This window comes from Brachypodium distachyon, chromosome 1 (genome assembly GCF_000005505.3).
Source record: "Brachypodium distachyon strain Bd21 chromosome 1, Brachypodium_distachyon_v3.0, whole genome shotgun sequence".
NCBI lineage: Eukaryota > Viridiplantae > Streptophyta > Magnoliopsida > Poales > Poaceae > Brachypodium > Brachypodium distachyon.
Genome location: NC_016131.3, coordinates 57,770,746 through 57,787,693, shown reverse-complemented (window position 1 = coordinate 57,787,693; position 16,948 = coordinate 57,770,746). Strand labels below are relative to the sequence as shown.

At 43.0% G+C, this 16,948-nt stretch overlaps 2 protein-coding genes across 4 annotated transcripts; one reads left to right on the top strand and one right to left on the bottom strand.

The window, feature by feature from the left end:
• Window positions 1-226: 226 nt before the first annotated feature.
• On the bottom strand, window positions 227-5,788 carry LOC100838553. 2 transcript variants are annotated; one of them, XM_010230132.3, is made up of 6 exons: window positions 5,214-5,788; window positions 1,964-2,048; window positions 1,660-1,892; window positions 1,156-1,565; window positions 994-1,052; window positions 227-640 (listed from the first exon to the last, which is right to left on the bottom strand). In XM_010230132.3, the coding sequence occupies exons 1-5, from the start codon at window positions 5,556-5,558 to the stop codon at window positions 1,025-1,027; spliced, it is 1,101 nt and encodes a 366-aa protein (XP_010228434.1). In that variant the 5' UTR covers window positions 5,559-5,788; the 3' UTR covers window positions 227-640; window positions 994-1,024. The 2 variants fall into 2 exon arrangements, with proteins under 2 accessions (XP_010228434.1, XP_010228433.1); XM_010230131.3 differs by having other exon boundaries at window positions 1,020-1,052; window positions 5,214-5,787.
• Window positions 5,789-13,107: 7,319 nt separating this feature from the next.
• LOC100837955 lies at window positions 13,108-16,246 on the top strand. 2 transcript variants are annotated; one of them, XM_014898339.2, is made up of 4 exons: window positions 13,108-14,648; window positions 15,073-15,292; window positions 15,541-15,891; window positions 16,029-16,246. In XM_014898339.2, exons 1-3 carry the CDS (start codon window positions 13,179-13,181, stop codon window positions 15,846-15,848), a joined length of 1,998 nt encoding a protein of 665 aa, XP_014753825.1. In that variant the 5' UTR covers window positions 13,108-13,178; the 3' UTR covers window positions 15,849-15,891; window positions 16,029-16,246. The 2 variants fall into 2 exon arrangements, with proteins under 2 accessions (XP_014753825.1, XP_003561471.2); XM_003561423.4 differs by having other exon boundaries at window positions 16,004-16,246.
• The last annotated feature ends 702 nt before the right edge of the window (window positions 16,247-16,948 follow it).

Genomic DNA, 16,948 nt, shown 5'->3' with positions numbered 1-16,948 from the left:
GAAACTGAAAACCAGGCAAAGAAAAAAAAACAAGATTCAATTTCAAAATTCCACTTTACGAAAATCTGTTGCAAGTTTGCAACTGGTCAATTGCTGCTGCTTTTTTCAGCAGAACCTAAGTGCAGCATCCATGTCTGCCAGAGATGACCAGAACAGCCTGTTCTTTTCAGATTGGAAACAACACCAGCAATAGCAAAAGAAATGGTTACAGGCCTTACATCCAGAATAAAAAAAATGCACGCATTCATATTAGATTTGCCTGAATAAGATGGACCTGGAAGCGGCATGACTACAATAAAAAAAAACATATCTCACCACAATCATATTCAATAAAATCTTCAGTGATCTTTAGGTACTGAACTCAGTCCATGCCCCCCGGTTTGTCAAAATCATTCAGAAGAGAGTACATTCCTGGACCTAATTCCAAGCTTCCCGACATACACCACACTCCATTTGCAGATGAGAGCAGTAACTTCTTTTCTACAGACAAAACCGCCTCCACCAGAGAGTTCTGACGATCATCATCCTAGTTCAATCCTATTACAAAAGTGATCATGTGAAACCATCCATTGCCTGCCTGCAAGTTCCAGCAACCGCTTCAGGCCACAAATCTCCTATTCTCATTGTTAGCCTCCCAGCCCTGCGCACATATCGATATTGTTAGGTGCAAAACTGAATAAAATGGACTAGAAAACAGCACGACAACCATCAGAATCATCGCAAAAACAGATCAACATAATCATATCCAGCTAAAGCTTCAGCAATCTTAGCTACTCTGAACTCAGTGTCTCACTCCATCCCAACATATGCGAAAATCATTCAGAAGCAGGCTCATTTCTGCACTTAAATCAGGACTCAAAGAGGTCTGAAGGTAGCGTCAACCAAGAAAGACGACACTTATGTCAAGTTCTCAGTTCCCACTACAAACCCATTGCAAATGTATTGCACCAAAAGAGAAAACATACAACACTTTGTGCAAATAAAAGAACCTACGTTACAGTTCAAATAAAGAAATCCACCTCGTTTACTGTTGTTGGACCTCCTGCGTCTTCCTGCAGATTTTCACAGAAATAAGTTACCAAGGACATAATACTTGTGAATAAACAGAGGAATAAACAGAGGCCTTCTGAAAGGGGAATAAAAAGATTATGTTACCTCTCGTTAAATCGGAAAATCTGAACCGGCCCAAAACATAAACCATCAGCACTTATAGCACCAACGCCACCACGGATTCCATCCCCTTCATTATTACTTCTCTTGCAAAACTCCTCATCCCAACAATTGAGGAAGTAGAAGAACTTCACTTTCTTTTCTTGATGAGCTCCGACCAAAACGGCAAAATGCCTTTCCGGTTTCCTCTCGCCATCATCACTAACACTGTCCTCCGGCGGTGGCATGTAAATTTCACCAGGCTCTAAGTAAGCAACTTTTTCGCCAACAAGGAAACCAAAAACCAATGGATATCCATCTGCTAGAGCTGAGCTGATAGCAACAAAGTCATCTCCATTAATCCAATCCCAATCAGAAATTTTATGCAACTTGGTGGTATCTTCATGTGTCACAACCTGCAAAATATAATAATGTGTATACCAAATTAGTATATCAAATTTATATGGAGTATGACTTAGATAAAAGCATGTTACTTTCTAAAAAACATACCATTTCCTTCACACCATCAGTTTGGAACACACGAATCATGGTCAGAAACGAGTGACCATTATAATCTTTCATTTCCGGCTTGCCTTCTTCACGCCATTTTTTCTTGTACTTGAAATTGAGATCTTCAATGTCAAGAATAGGCCCTTTTTTAATTGGAGGCTGTTCCAGGATTGTCATCATAATACGATTGTTTATTTCCACGGAGGATACAAGTGCATTTGCAATGCATTCTCCTGACGATGAAGAAGAATGAGTAGTTTCAAAGGGAAGCAGAATAGAAACCAAATAAGGTAGAGGTACGTACCTGGTTTCTGTTGCTTGACATGACCAATAGGGCAAACATTGTTAAAATCAAGGTCAGCAAAAGAAAACCCGAAATCTGTGTCACCCTGGTAGAATAAAAGATAGACCTAAGGTGTTAAGCCCTTAAATAGACAGTGGACAAAATCAATAAGAATAAAAAATGCAGGTTCAACATGAAATTATCATCACAAAGAATCTTTACTCTTCTAAAAAAGCCATTTGGTGGTGGTCGTGCGTCACACACCTTTCCTCTCTTATCTTACACGTGGGACCGGTCTTCCTGCACCTTCCACAGTTCCACTGTCTCCAATGCTGCTAGGATGGATCCGGAGAGGCACATCATGCCGATGCATTACTCCTTCACCCTCTCGCTCGTGAAGCCCCACTCCAGGACGCCGCCGCGCACAGCCGATTCGCTGTAGCCAGCCACACGAGGGCCGCTGTCGGATCAGGCCGCCTCGCTCTTCATCAACACCCCATGGCCCTTCTCTTCCCCCTCCCTTCCTGGGCCCCAGCGCCATGGCAACACTGCCCCTGCTCTTTGGTTCATGGTGAGGCGACGAGCTTGGCGGCGATGGAGGCGGAGAAGTGCGGGTGGTGCTGTGTGAGGACGGCGGCGGCTCGCCTCGCTCTCAACCTGTTCCAGCGACATTCTCATACCTGGATCCGTTCTACTCCCTCCGTTCCTAAATACTTGTCGCTGTTTTAGTTCAAATTTGCACTAAAACAACGACAAGTATTTAGTAACGGAGGGAGTACCTACACCGCACTGGTGGGCTCCTATGCAACCGCCTTTCCCTCCCTGATCAATTAAATATAAATAATTGAAGAGGAGATATTTAGACCTTTTCTCTGTACATAATCGATTGATAAAGATTCTGATCTCCCTTTGGTAAAATAAATAGAAGTTTCTGATCTCCCCATCTTCTTCAGTTGGCAATACTTACGAATTTCATGGAACAGCCATGGTGAATGTAAAAAAAGTGTCTGCGTGTGACTGATTCATCTCATTTGTATTTGGTTTTTGAAGACATGTATATAGATCAGATATACTACTTTCGATATGAAGTAATCTGGTTTAGTTCATATGATGAGATTACAAAGAAACAATATTTGGTAAGGATGCAGTTACTGATTTTTTTTTTTTTTGAGGAACGGGCAGGAGCGCTGCCTTTTCATTAAGAAGATAGCAATAGATATTTACAGAGAGGTGACGTTTTTCCCATACCCGGGGAACGCACAAAACCCCGGCACCGCACACTAGGCACACCTACTCAGGCTCTAGAGCGAAGCCAACGGCGGGGAGGCCGAAGGCAAGGCGGCGCTGATTGATATCCTCCAAAGCAAGGTGAGCAACTTGGACATAAGTGAGGCGCACCAGGTTGAAAATACGACGGTTGCGCTCCTTCCAGGCGTTCCACCAAACATAGATGAGGTGGCCACTCATTCTTCTCTTAGCACTTCTATCAGTGTGGGGAAGGGAGGCGTCCCACCACTCGTCAATGGAGGCAAAGGATGGCGCCAGGGTTGCAGCCACGCCCGTCCAATGGGACACCATCCGCCACACGCTCGTAGTGAACGGGCAGTCCTTGCATAAATGGGTCGCGGATTCTGGGGCCCCCAGGCAAAGTTGACGGACAGGGTCGTGTGGCCAGACGCGAATGGCAAGCCTTGCAATTACTGATTAACTAAACAAGAAGATCGATTTTTATTTATGCAAGTTTTTGCTTTATTCCACTTCAATGAAACAATTACTGATTAACTTATGATCAACCATGGCAATGTCTATAGAGGACTGAGGGGAATTCATGCTGGAGCTGCTTCAGAATCAGCGCCGAGCCACTGACTGTTTGAATTCATCCATATATTTCTTCTTCTTTAATATTTGGAAACTCCATGGATCAGTACCACTCATAACCAATTTGTTCCTAATAGGTAATAGCTGGTTTTGCTTAAATGTAAATTAGAAAATATGATTCCTACTGGATGTAATTCTGATTTGGTACTCTGAACCTTCTCTGGTAGGTTTAGTTATGTTCTTAAAAGAGCGATTGTAGGAATTTTGTAGTGAGAGATCAAGTAATTCATAGGTAAGGACATTCTGATTCTTTTCTGGTTTCAAGTTTAAATACATCTAGGTGGTCTAGGTCCTTCGATTTCTCTAATTTTTTTGCAGGACTTTGTAATTCTTTCTTGGGTTTTAGAACGTCAAAGAAATTACCACAAGAACATGAACCTTTCAGGGTATGCTGTTCTAGCTCCTTTTCCGCCTTAGTACATTTTATATTATTTGTTCTCCTGTTGCCCTCTTTGCCCTGTTATTGTGTTCAAGGAAACAATATGTTTAAGTGATGGTTTACAATTTAGGCTACAAATACTATCTCTTCATATCGGGACATACCATTTTCTATGAATGATTCTATCAGCCACGGTCTCCTCTTAGAAAAGGCCAGTCATCTCTTCTTGCTTAACTTCTATTTACAATAATTGCTTGGATTGGTTTCTATATCTTCAATTGAGCCAGTTTTGTTGGATCACAGTATATGATAACTTTGGTGAGCTGGTGTAGCATGCATGGTTGTCACTGGATCTATTTATCTCCGTCTATGCATATGAACTGAGTAGCATTAATTTGACAAGAATTTCCTTTCAATAACAGGAGCTGAAACTGATTCTATTAAGTTGATTGATTTTTCTTTCCCTCATTTCATTAGATAAGGTACAGTAGATTGATCTTCAAATTCACACGCACTAGCATGCAATACAAGCCTTCTGGTAGTACATTCTTGTCCATATCGTTTTAAGTACTGCTTCATGTGTTGTGTTTATCTGAGGGTTAACTTTTGGCAAAGAAAAGAAAGTGAGTTAAGTAATTTATTCCATACTTCAGCTACCAACTTTGTCCTTATGCTTGTGGTGCACAATATAATTTGTCTATGATTGAAACTAGGCATGCTAAAAATGTGCCATGCTATCCTCCGCCACCACCACGGTTGCAGTTGTCCATTTGATTGTTCATCAGGAGCATTCGGATATGGTAATTTCTCTTTCATATTTGAGATCATGTCAATGATCCGAAAGGCGTATATATCTTACAGCAAAGCGGGTGTTATGACTATTTGCAACACGTAAGCGGAAGTAATACTCGACTACTTTTTATGTGGCTCCGTAGCAGCGCACGGGCACATTACTAGTGAGTAGAAAGAAAGAAAGAAAAAAGTTTGACCCAACAAGAGTAAAAGTCAGAATACCTCACGGGGGTCGGCGCCACATCCCGTGCATTGGAACGCCGGAAGATTGTACAGCAAATGAGGCGTGAGCTCGTTCACATAGCCGCACATGACACAGTTCCACGGTTGGGCCTCTTTGATGCTTCTGGCCCCTTGTAGCAGGACGCGGGGATAGGAGGGTCGCGTCGCAGATGGAGGGAGCGCCCGGATCTCCTCCAACGTCACGGCCGCCGCCGCCCTCGTGTTCCGCTTCCTCGCCCTCGTGTTCTGATTCTTCGCCCTCCTGCGCCGCACTCTCGATAGCCAAAGAAACCAGGACATCTTGCAAGTTAAAGCAACAGGAGGTACCCTCCTAGGAGGAACCATGGCGTCGCCGGAATGCTTGGAGTCGGGAGCTCGTCGGTTCGGTCGGAGAATGCGCTGGGGAGATTTTGCCTTTAGGTTTCCGGAGGGGATGCCATCTTGGAGAAGGGGGCGGCGCCACGGCAGCGGCTGGAGGAGACGGCGGCACGGCGCCTGGCCGCCGAGCCGGCCACCGGCGGTCGCTTGCGGGATGGCGGCGGAGGGGTGGGGTGACTGGGGCGTGGACGTGACGAAGAGACCAGGGGGCCGGCGGCGGAGGGGTCGTGGATGCACTTGGGTTGGGCCTATGGTTTGGCTGGGCCGAAATCTGTCTACTCTGGGCCGTAATCTGAACCCAGACCCGACGGGTCCAAAAACTTTCAGCAGCACTGTCGACCTCCTCCCTGCCTCGCGCCGCCTCAGATCTGCGGCGGCAGGGTACGGGCTTGGCAGCTGCGGTACATGTGTCAAATACATTGCAAAAGACTAGATCACGATGCTGCGCGTTGCCGCATCCGGCAGTTGCTTCAATACAATGGTAGAGAAAACATAAATATTTGGGAATATAAAGAATAAAGTTAAATTTGCATTTTTCTTTAACTTGTTAGTAACGTTGTCCTGGTATAGCTACTGGTAAGGGACGATCATAAAGTGACCGGACAGATAACGAGAGTGCATGCATTTTAGGTATGTTTAAAGTTGGGTCGTTTGTTATGGACAACGGTTAAGCATAAGGGAATTGAGTTAGTGTAAGATGGGAATTATTTCAGTTAATGATTGATCTTCTAAATATATTTTTCATGTGAGTATGGTCCGAGCGTTGCCTGTTGTTGATTTTAGCATTAGATGCTATGTTTAGAATTCTGGAAGAATAGATGCGGCCAGGGGTAGAACCAGGCACCTGTTGATTTAAACTGGTTCAATGGGAATAATCAGGAAAATCTGTGGTAAAAAAAGCTAGAAAATGTGCCTTGGATGTGTACATGTGAACATTCTGCAATTAAATTGGTGCGCACATTTAGAAAGATTCAACTTCAGAACGAATAGGTTGGCAGTAAGAGAGAAGTGATGACATAAATAATTAAGCACTTGTATGCACTTCAGCTTGTCACCAGAAATGACATCATTCCACTTAAGTACATATAGAAAAACCGGCTATCAGAATCATAACTGAAATATCAAAAGGAACAAAGACGCATTCTTCACTAACGATTGTAATATGATAACTGCTACCGGAAGCACAAGTCGATGGGGAAGTACCCTGACAGCTCTTGGTTGACTTGTATTGCTAGATAGCATGGATCGAAATAGGCACGTGGGCAGAATAGCGATTTCATATCACAGAACATTTTTTTTACCTCAGTTCTGAGTTTGAATTTACTCAATTCCCCTTTATAGCTAACTGTAAGGTGCAGGCACAAAAGATTATCAACCTGTGTAGATCAAAAGGAAAAACATGAGTTCTTAAAGAAAGGAAAGCATAAAGCAATACATCATAAAAATGCGGCCTAGCACATTTATAATTCATATGTATTAGAGTCAAGAATTGAAAATGTAAGCAAGGAGACAAAGAAATGTGTGCCAAACTTGAGAATATCAACCAAGATAATGGGACACTTGGACAAGCACATACAAGGACTTTACTTCAAACTTGCTCAGTTCAAAGACATGACCTCAAAGAATAATTAATACAGAAGACATAGTTTATTCCATGATTAGAAATTAAAATTAAGCTTGATATCCCATACATGTCCTGGTTAAGCAATGCTACAAATAGTAAAGGATTCACTAAATAAAAAAGGGAGCAGTGATTATTAAAGGTCAATACTAATCGGTAAGATGTAAAAACTACCTCAGGGTATTGTTCTGTGAATGCTAGTATACTATTATCCACTTTTACCATCGGTCTAAAGAAAAAGTATCCCAGGTGGCCACTATTGTTTCATTCGATTCTCCATGAGATATACCAGCCAGCATCCTATGAAGCTACCGAATCAAAAAATACGAAAATTGACACATTTTGTAAGATCCTTTTACCGTCAGTTCAAAGAGAAAAGTATCCCGGGTGGCCACTACTGGTTCATCTGATTCTCCATGAGATATACCAGCCAGCATATATTTCAACATACTATGATTACAATAGCAGTCAAAGTGGTACCTCTGAGACAGTCCATGCCCAAATGATTATCCTTGGAACTAAAGAGAGTATCTAACACTGCATTGCACAGTTGGCAATATGTTTAAAGTACCAAAAATATTATTAAAAGTATTTGCAGATGCTGACACAAGAAGAGCACATAATAAAGGAAATGTATAGGCTATTCAGACAGGGATTATGAGAGAGATGAATAAAAAGTATATGATCACCAAGTTAATGGTATACCTTTAGTGCCAGACGTTTAATAGGTACATCACAAAGGTATTGCTTAATTAATCTGTACATAAGAATGTAAATGGAATCTGCCTTTGATCATCCTGCAACCATGGGTGAGCTGCAGAAAAATCAAAGTATTTTCATATTATGGTCTCATACTCTTAACATATGATGTATATAGATAAATTTCAACAACACCCATCAATAGTTTGTTCAGATAGAAAACACCAATACTTTAATAATCATTCCTGGCTTACTCAATGCTTGGATAGAAGTCATTCGTCTTTTGAGGTAATCCTTGTTCAGAAATCTTCTCACAAAATCCTTAGCTTCAACTAACACTGAAGGCCAGGGCGAATCGTCAAGGTTAGGATCAGCTCTCAACACATATACAGAAGATTCCATATTCTGTCTGTGCCCAAAATGGCCGACTACCACAGAGCAGAATGTATATTATGACACCTATACTCAATGTCTGCTTCCATATTATATTGTGTGTGTAGAACCTCTGGGGCGACATAATATGCACTTCCAACAATATCATTAGGCCTTTCATCTGCAATATGTAGCACAAGAAACAATATCTTGTAAGCTAATGAAATATGACTCAAAACAGTTAGTGGAAAAATAGTAGCAGAAAGTTCACTCCAAGCATCATCAAACATGCCAAGAACAATTGTCGTTGTTGATCTTGGATACGGTCACAACGACTGCTCTGCCAAACTAAAAACATTTGCTGAATTACGTGATGGTAAACAATTAAAAGGCATGACCTAGAACAAAAAAAGACTATATAACTAAAAAACAACACACATGTTGCTTTTTTAAAAAATTGATATTTTTTGTCCTGCCGTGCCAATCATCAAGCTGCACTGTATGAATTTAGTTATGTTACAAATCTCCTTTTTCACTATCGATGATGTGTTGATTCTTTCATATTCTCAACATGAAGTGAACATGACCGTTCAGTTAAAAATAACATTAATTAATTAACAGAGAGTTATGTGAATTTAAATTTTAAATGGTACTGGACACAAAAAATGCAAGGCCAAATGTAAACCAAATTTTTCCAATCAATTGGGGTACATAAAAAAATGTAAAAACACTGTATCTGCATGGACATATTGTCTACCCGATCAGAAAATCAGGTTCTCCATGACTACAAACTACTCCCTCTGATCCTAAATTCTTGACTCAAATTTGACCAAATATGGATGTATCTATTCTTAAAAAGCGTCTAGATACACGTAATATTTCGACAACAATTTAGGATCGGAGGGAGTATATATTACTGATTGAAAGAGTAGTCAAAGTGGTACCTTCGAGACGGTCCATGCCCAAATAATTTATCCTTGGAAGTGAAGAGAGTATCTAACATACTATTGCATTGCACAGTTGGTAATATTTTACAGATGATATGTTTTTTAATGTAATGGTCTTGTTCTAATATGTTTAAACATATTATTGTAATTACTTGCAAATGTTAACACAAGAAAAGCACATAATACAACGGGGATTAGAGAGATATCCGTCCGCTGGCAACTGATCAAGAAACTTGTTTTGCTTCTTCCTCATAAACCTATGTTGTTAAAGAAAGGGGAAAAGGAACAACAGATAAGAATATGGGTCACGGTCTAAACCTATGTTGCGGAACGAAGCAGAGAAAAACGAAATTTATAGCGAAGGAGGCAGTAATTGCCTTCATCAAAAAAGGAGGAGGTAGTAATTCACCTGCACGTCGGCCGCCGGTGAACTGAGCGCCCATCACCTCCCCCACGAACGGGCGATTGATTGCATGATTCAAGTCCAAATTAACTCCTCCACTACGTACCGAGCCACCGGACAGCAGCGTCGGCCCAGGATCCCCGTTGGGCTGCAGGCGTTGTGCCAAGAGGAGGGACAACTACGGGGAGGGAGGCCGGCGAGATGGGAAGCGCCGTCGAGAGTCTGGAGAGATCGGTCGCGAGGGTTGGGCGAAAACAGAGAGACGCAGAGAGGCTCGGGCGAGTCGGCCCAGCTTGGAGACGCAGCCCACGAGGCCCAATCAACGAGAGGCCTTCAATTTTTCTTCGGGAGCAGCTGCCCATCGGACCGGAAGCCCAGGAATGAACGGCCGGATTTCGCTCAGGCGCCTGATCGGACGGCCGAGAAGGCTGATGGCGTGAGAGGCCTCAGGGTGCCCAGTTTTACTGTCCTAAATTGAGACACTCTGTAAGGTACTAGTATTTTATTGCAATCATTTGTTCTTTTTAGGGGGCCTATATGTGTACTGCAATTTAGGGGTAGTTTTAATTTTGCAGATTGATCTTTTCAGACCTAAAGATATTTAAAAGCTAAAGGTAGTTGCAATACTATTTTCTGAAGAATTATGTTGAAACCAACACTATTTTGGTCTGATACATCAACTGCGGAGGTGGATGTCAACTCTTTTCTAGCAATAGCTCAAGTTTAGCTTCCATCTATAAATGTAAGTTGCGACTAAGTCCTTGAATGCTAAAAAGTTTGTACACACTTTACCTCCTTGTATCATTTGCAAGTTGATTGTTGTACAGTGCAGAGCGGAGTAATTCACCGTGTATTTTTTAGAAATATATGCCTTGAGTCAGCATGTGTATTGTGTAATGTGTTGTGTACGAAATTAACTCTCCTTTTTGGAAATAAGGAATTTAGCTAGGGGACCATGCTTTGATCCATCTTTGTATGCTAGAATAGTACATAGTAGAATGTACAAAAATGTGGGTTATGTTTGGATAACTAGATGTGTAATACTTTGGATAAACAATAACTAGATGTGGTAAATGGTTCAGAATTAGGGACAAATACCACAAAGGAGTTCAAGGAGAAGAACCCCAAGATATAGTAACACATGTAAATAGCTACCATGTATTTCAGGTTAGTGTGTCAGTTTGATTGATTAATTTTGTGAACTCTTGTTAACGCTAACTCTTCGTATATAGAGAGTTGTATGATTGTCAGGTGCTTATGGTAGAATACATCTATTACTATCTACTCGCTCCGTTCCTTAAAAAATGGCATATTAGTTTTCATTAAGAGAACCCTTTGACCAGAAATTACTATGTCAAAGTGTGGTTTATATGATATGAAATCACAAGTATCATGAAGTACTTTTTTGATAACGAATCTAAAAATACTAATTTCATATCATATAAACCATACATTGGCATAGTAATTTGTGGTGAAACCCTTGTCTTAATAAAAGTTAATATGCCAATCTTTAAAGAATGAAGGGAGTGTTAAATTGCAGTTGGCAGTGAGGACCGCGGGCGTTGCCCGTACGTCACCTCTCTGGCCCAAAATCCCCGATCTCTTTGTCGCCCCCCCTCTCCCTCTTCCTCACATCCCATCCAAGTCAAACACGAACTTTCCCCTCTCTGTCTCCTCACGTCCCATCCCTAACACAAACTCGAGCAATGCGATCCAAATCCAAATCCCCGATCTCTTTCTCGCCCTGCCTCCTCCTCGCACGCCCGCCCGATCCACCCCCTCCTCACACACGGCGCTCGCGACGATCCGCCTCATCACCAATCGTAGCACCCCGGGCACTGCTTCGGATCCGAATCAAGAGAGCGAGAAAACCAAATCTTCATCCCGGCCAACTCCGCTCTGGCCGCTGCTACTCCTCCCATCCTCCCAACCTTTGTCCCGACCGCCACCGTCGACGGCTGGCGGCTTTGCATGTCATCGACGGCGACCTCGAGCCGACCGAGTTGTAACAACAGCATCCTGCCCGTGCCACCTGCACACGCGCTTAGAGCTCCTTGCTGTCACAACGTTGACCATTGGGACGGAGGACGATGTAGAGCAAGCCGGGTAGGATTTTTGCCTCTATTACGAGTGGGGCGAGATTCATAAGTCGGAAAAAAAATTTGGAGATGAAACGTGGAACTGAAAGTCAGACCCGGTTCGTGATGAGAAATAATTCAGATGTTTCAATTTTAGGAGAAACATCCAGACGAGAGAGAATCAAGGAGAGATCAACGGGCGCTAGCGGCTGGCGCTACTAGAGTCCACCGTTCGCGGCGAGGAAGACGAGGCTGGGCGATTGGCAAAAAGATGGGCCAGAAAAAAAATGGGGCGATTGGCAGGAAGATGAGCCAAACAAAACGGTGCTGGACGGGAAGAAAAAGGAAAAAAAATAAAAAAAAAGAGAGAGGTGGGCTGAGGAGAAAAAAGGGAGGGGAAGGGAGAAAATGAAAAAAAATATATGATAAAGAACCAGAGAATAGTGATGCGGAATGAATATACAGAAAAATAAATAAAAATGATGGGCATATTTTTTTCTATACGTTAGCATGTTTTGTATTTACATTTTATTATTTCTCTCACGCAACAACACACGGTTTTCAACTAGTATTTATGAATTATGACTATTCTCACTTGAGAAAATATATTTTTTTCATTTACCATCTACTCCACTTTTGTAGCAAACATAATACAGATGATGTGGTTTGGTTTTTCATGGGGTGGCCGAACTAATTTCTCCCACTCCTAGAATTTGTTTGGATAGGGTTGTGATGTATGAAGGACCATATGCATGTAATGGAATTGATTCAGTTTGAAATTGTATAGATAGGGCTGTGATGTATGGAAGACCATATGCAAGTAAATTGAACCGGCCCTCTGAGGCCTTGTTCGGTTCAAGGGGCGCTGGTCGTGATTAGAGAGAGACTCAATCCTTAGCTCCTCAAACAGGAGAAGGGATTTACGAAAGAGTCAGCCAAAGGCAACAACGGGATCTCCATATTACCAAAATGAATATTTCCTTTTTTTTGCGAAACCAAAATGGATATTTCAAGAGTTACAAATGTTCATAGTTTTGAACGTTTGACTAGAATCTGAGCACATCACGAATTAGAGGGAGTAGTAACGTTTTTAAACTTAATTAGCAAGTTATTGTATATTCCCTCCGTTCCATAATTTTTGTCTCAAATTTGCCTAAAAATAAATATATCTATTTTTAAAAAGTGTCTAGATACATGTAATATTTCGACAAGAATTATGAAACGGAGATATTGGTTCCAACCTGATTTTACAACAGTATTACCCATCAATCAAAATAGCATTTACGTTTTAATTAAATAATTTTATAGTTCCAACCGATTTTACTACCGTCCAGGCGTCCAGCTCTAGAGGAGAAGTAGGATAATTATTAGGGAGGAACCATAAAATCGAAAAGGGTTAAAACGTCAAAATTAAAAAAAATCTAGAGAGAACTCTCGTTAGGCGGCGATCTCGATCCACGCCCAATCATGGCCGGCGGCGGCGGCCCCAACACTTGGAGGGGCAAGGTCTTGGACGCAATCTACGGGCACTACGAGGACGCGCTCGCTGCGCTGCCGCCGGCGCTTGCCCCGCGCCTCCTAGCCGCCGGCGTCAGCTTCGGCTTCGCCGACCCCGTCACCAACATCATCACCAACACGGTGGTCTGCTCCGACCCCAAGCCCAAGAAGCGGAAGCGGCCGGCAACAGCGAGGGAGGTCCTCTCCAAGGTAGTCGCCGCCGGCAACGGCCCCTCCCCGCCGGAGTCCAGGACCATCGCGGAGCGTTCGCTGGTGGGCCTCCTCACCTTCGTCACCTCGTATTTCCGCCACCTCTCCTCGTGGGATGCCCTGCACTACCTCTACCTGTCCCGGGCCGACCTCCTCGTCGCCGTCCACCTAGTCGAGGTCGACCGCTGCTACTACCGCCGCCGCAAAGACAAATTCTGCATCCGCTCACTTGCCGTCAAGACTGCCCTCAAATGCGCCGCCTTGTCGGCGAGTCTGCCGAACATCGACGAATTTCTCGCTGGGTCCTATGCCTGCGCATTTCATCTCAAATTGATCACCCAGATTGCCCCGCCGGCAAAGCGCTGCCGCCGCCTCTTGTCCGGGTTGCTCCAGAAGCCGCCGGTGAAGCTCAACAAGTCCAACAACGACCCTATTGATCTTGCTGTTCTACGGCTTCACCACCACGTACCGGATGCAAGCATTCAGAAAGTGCCGAGTGAGCTTACGGATTCACTCCGAGGTGTTCTCATGGATCGAATCCACAAGCAGTATCTCAAGGCGGTTTCCCAGCTAGCAACCAAAGAATTTCGGATTTCTCACCATCGCAGCCTCTTCAAGGCCGGTTACTGCTATGGCCCTTTCAGTAGTCCTGTCTCCAACATCATCGTCAACACCATCTGGTATGGAACTGCATTCCCTGCACTGCAAGACTTTGAGGTGGATATGATCTCAACCTTATCACACGTTGAGTTCCGGTCCCTCGATGGACTCATCTCCTTCATGCGTGTGTCCATCCCTGAGGTATCTGACCATGATGCAATGGTTTATCTGCTAAAGAGTAATCTGAATATCCGCAAAGCAATTAGGATGGCAACACAAGGAGGACATGATACATCTGGCAGGCATGAGAGTGGTTACAAGGCAGCAGCAGATGTGTCGTATCACCCTAAACCTGAAGCATATCTGGAGTTTGTCGTGCACTTCTTACCTACGGTGCGGATCGCTGTTAGGTCACTGCTTCAAGATTCTCAGACACCTTCATCCAGCAAGGTTCTTGATCTCTCTAGGCTGCTGTCACCACTAGGTGCTAAATCTTTGGAGCCAATCGACGATGAGCTAACTAAGAATGCCCTGGAGAGGCTCTCAAACTTCAAGACAGGTTTTCTCACCCAACAAAGTTTTGTCTGTGGAAAGGTTAAGGCTGTATTGCGGAAATATGAGCAAACTGTGGTAAGTTCTGTTTTCTGCCATGTTATTAACTTTCTTCCAGATGTCTGATCAGTGAGCACGTATAGATAAATATGCCATCAAAGTTCTTCCTTCCGTCTCCTTCGTCCGCTGCTTCCTAAATTGCTCTGTAGCAAAAGAAGTTGCAAATTGGGGCTTAGGTTAGTCATTTGATTCAGCTCCTTGGTTCATGTGTTGTTGGCAGATTTGCCTTATATGGATATACAGAAGGAGTAATGCTAATCGAGCCGTGTAGTGTATTAATAGCATGTTTATATGTTCATCACCATGCACCAATATCCTACTTAAAGGCTGATTTCATTGTGAAGTACATTAAGCTAGTCCACATTTTTGTTACATAATAGCGTTAATAGCATGTATAATTTTATTCTATATGACTTTTCATATTTGACATTCCTTGCTGTAGGGATGTTGTTATGAGCTTTGTATCATCTGTGGTGTGAATGGAAGTGTTGGCAAGAGTACAGGAATCCGACACTTGAAGTTCCAATACACACATGCTAACTTTTGGGCAATGCCAAAGAATGGAAACAGTGCTATGTTATTTTTCGCAGAATTTAGCAATGATGAAGATAGTAAAAATCTTCGATCCTTTTGCCACCCTGTGTCAGATCTGTCAAGACATGGTATGGTTCTATCTCCACATGACATGCATCTCCATGAAGTCGATGTTTCCTTAACTAATACTCCCTCCGTCCCATATTAAGTGACTCAAATTTGCCCAAGTATTGATGTATCTATGCCTAAAAAGCGTCTAGATACATGTATCAGAAAGTCACTTAATATGGAACGGAGGGAGTATTTTGTTATAATTCGCTTCTATTTGTACTTAAGCTAATTATCTCTCTCTTTTATGTCCTTTTTACTTTGAAAGGTCGCTGTTGTTACTGTGAATTTCAAGGGATTAGAATTGTGCATCCAATTGAGATTTGCTGGGAGGGTGCAAATGATTTTGAGAAAATGGCTCGTGGAGAACACAAAATCACAAATGAACTGATTACTAGTTCTGGGAAGGTGGAAGACTACATGGTGGGGATATACAAGGAGGACTATATCTACATGGATCCTACACAGGATGCCAAGTTAATACGAATTATGAACCGTGCTACTTATATGATGAGTCTTGATCGTGTGGATGAAAAGGGGAGGTTAAGAGAATTGGATCCCCAACAAGCTCAATAAAGATCATGATTGGGTGATGTTTGAAATCTGATTTCTCAGACAGGTATGTTCCACGTTCCCTTGCAATTTTGCCATCTGGATGATTGCGTTTATTCATCTTGAGTTGGTCTAAGCTTTCAGTCAGCATGTAACCAAGCCTTTATTTTTGGTTTCAGCTGGTAAACGAACCTTGTGCTGCAGGTCGTCTCTCCTGGCTGACACTTTTGAGACACAAAAGGAGGTGATTGTAGGAGGCAAAGCAGCGGAGAAAATGTGAAATTGATCGAGGCATTACATTGTTCCTGAGGCTGTCATCTCCTATTGCTATATATGTCGAATTAGGATGTTTCATGCTATACTCTGCTTGGATGTTTAATATGAAGTTGCTTTCAATGAAAAATGTATATTCTCAAGTCCAATGCATGCTTGAAAACACCGACAAGACGGTGAGGGACGTGGCGTGGTGGCTAGAGCGCGCGTGCTGCCGTGCTCGGCTATTGGCCGAAGGCGAGCGGAAGGATGGCTATCTCGCCGGCGGCCGCCTTCTTTCACAGCTATGCCTCCTTCCTCCAATTGGTGTAGTTGAAGATGGTCAGATGATGAGATCCAGCACCTCACCAACAGGGAGATGGATGTTGCTCGGTTCTCGAACAAGACAGCAACCTGACGTGGCTGCTGATAGAGGTCCACCTCGAATGTCGTCGTTGATGAGCCGCTGCCACCCCGTTTGTTCGATCGGTCACCACGTCGCCCAAGGAATCTTCATTTCTTCCGCACCGTCAGCTCCCTCGCCTGAAGAAACCGGAATTAGAGAAAGACGTACAGTACATAATCAAGGACATCGCAGCTCAAGAAAACGTGCAAGATGGAACAAGTTATTATTTAAGATATACAGAAGAGCAGAGATCTTATTGACAGTTTTGACGGTTGCATCAAGATTTCATCTAATTAGCTCTTGCATTGAGGTATCCTTTTCACCTCAAAATCAGTGGCATATGAATCTTTTAAGTCTTAAAATAAGTAATAAGAACCCATTTTTTTGCTCCTTGTTGTCATGTGATGTGATGTCCTTAAATCACGAGGAAGCGATGATGAGCCCAAACTCTGAAATATGGTTAGAC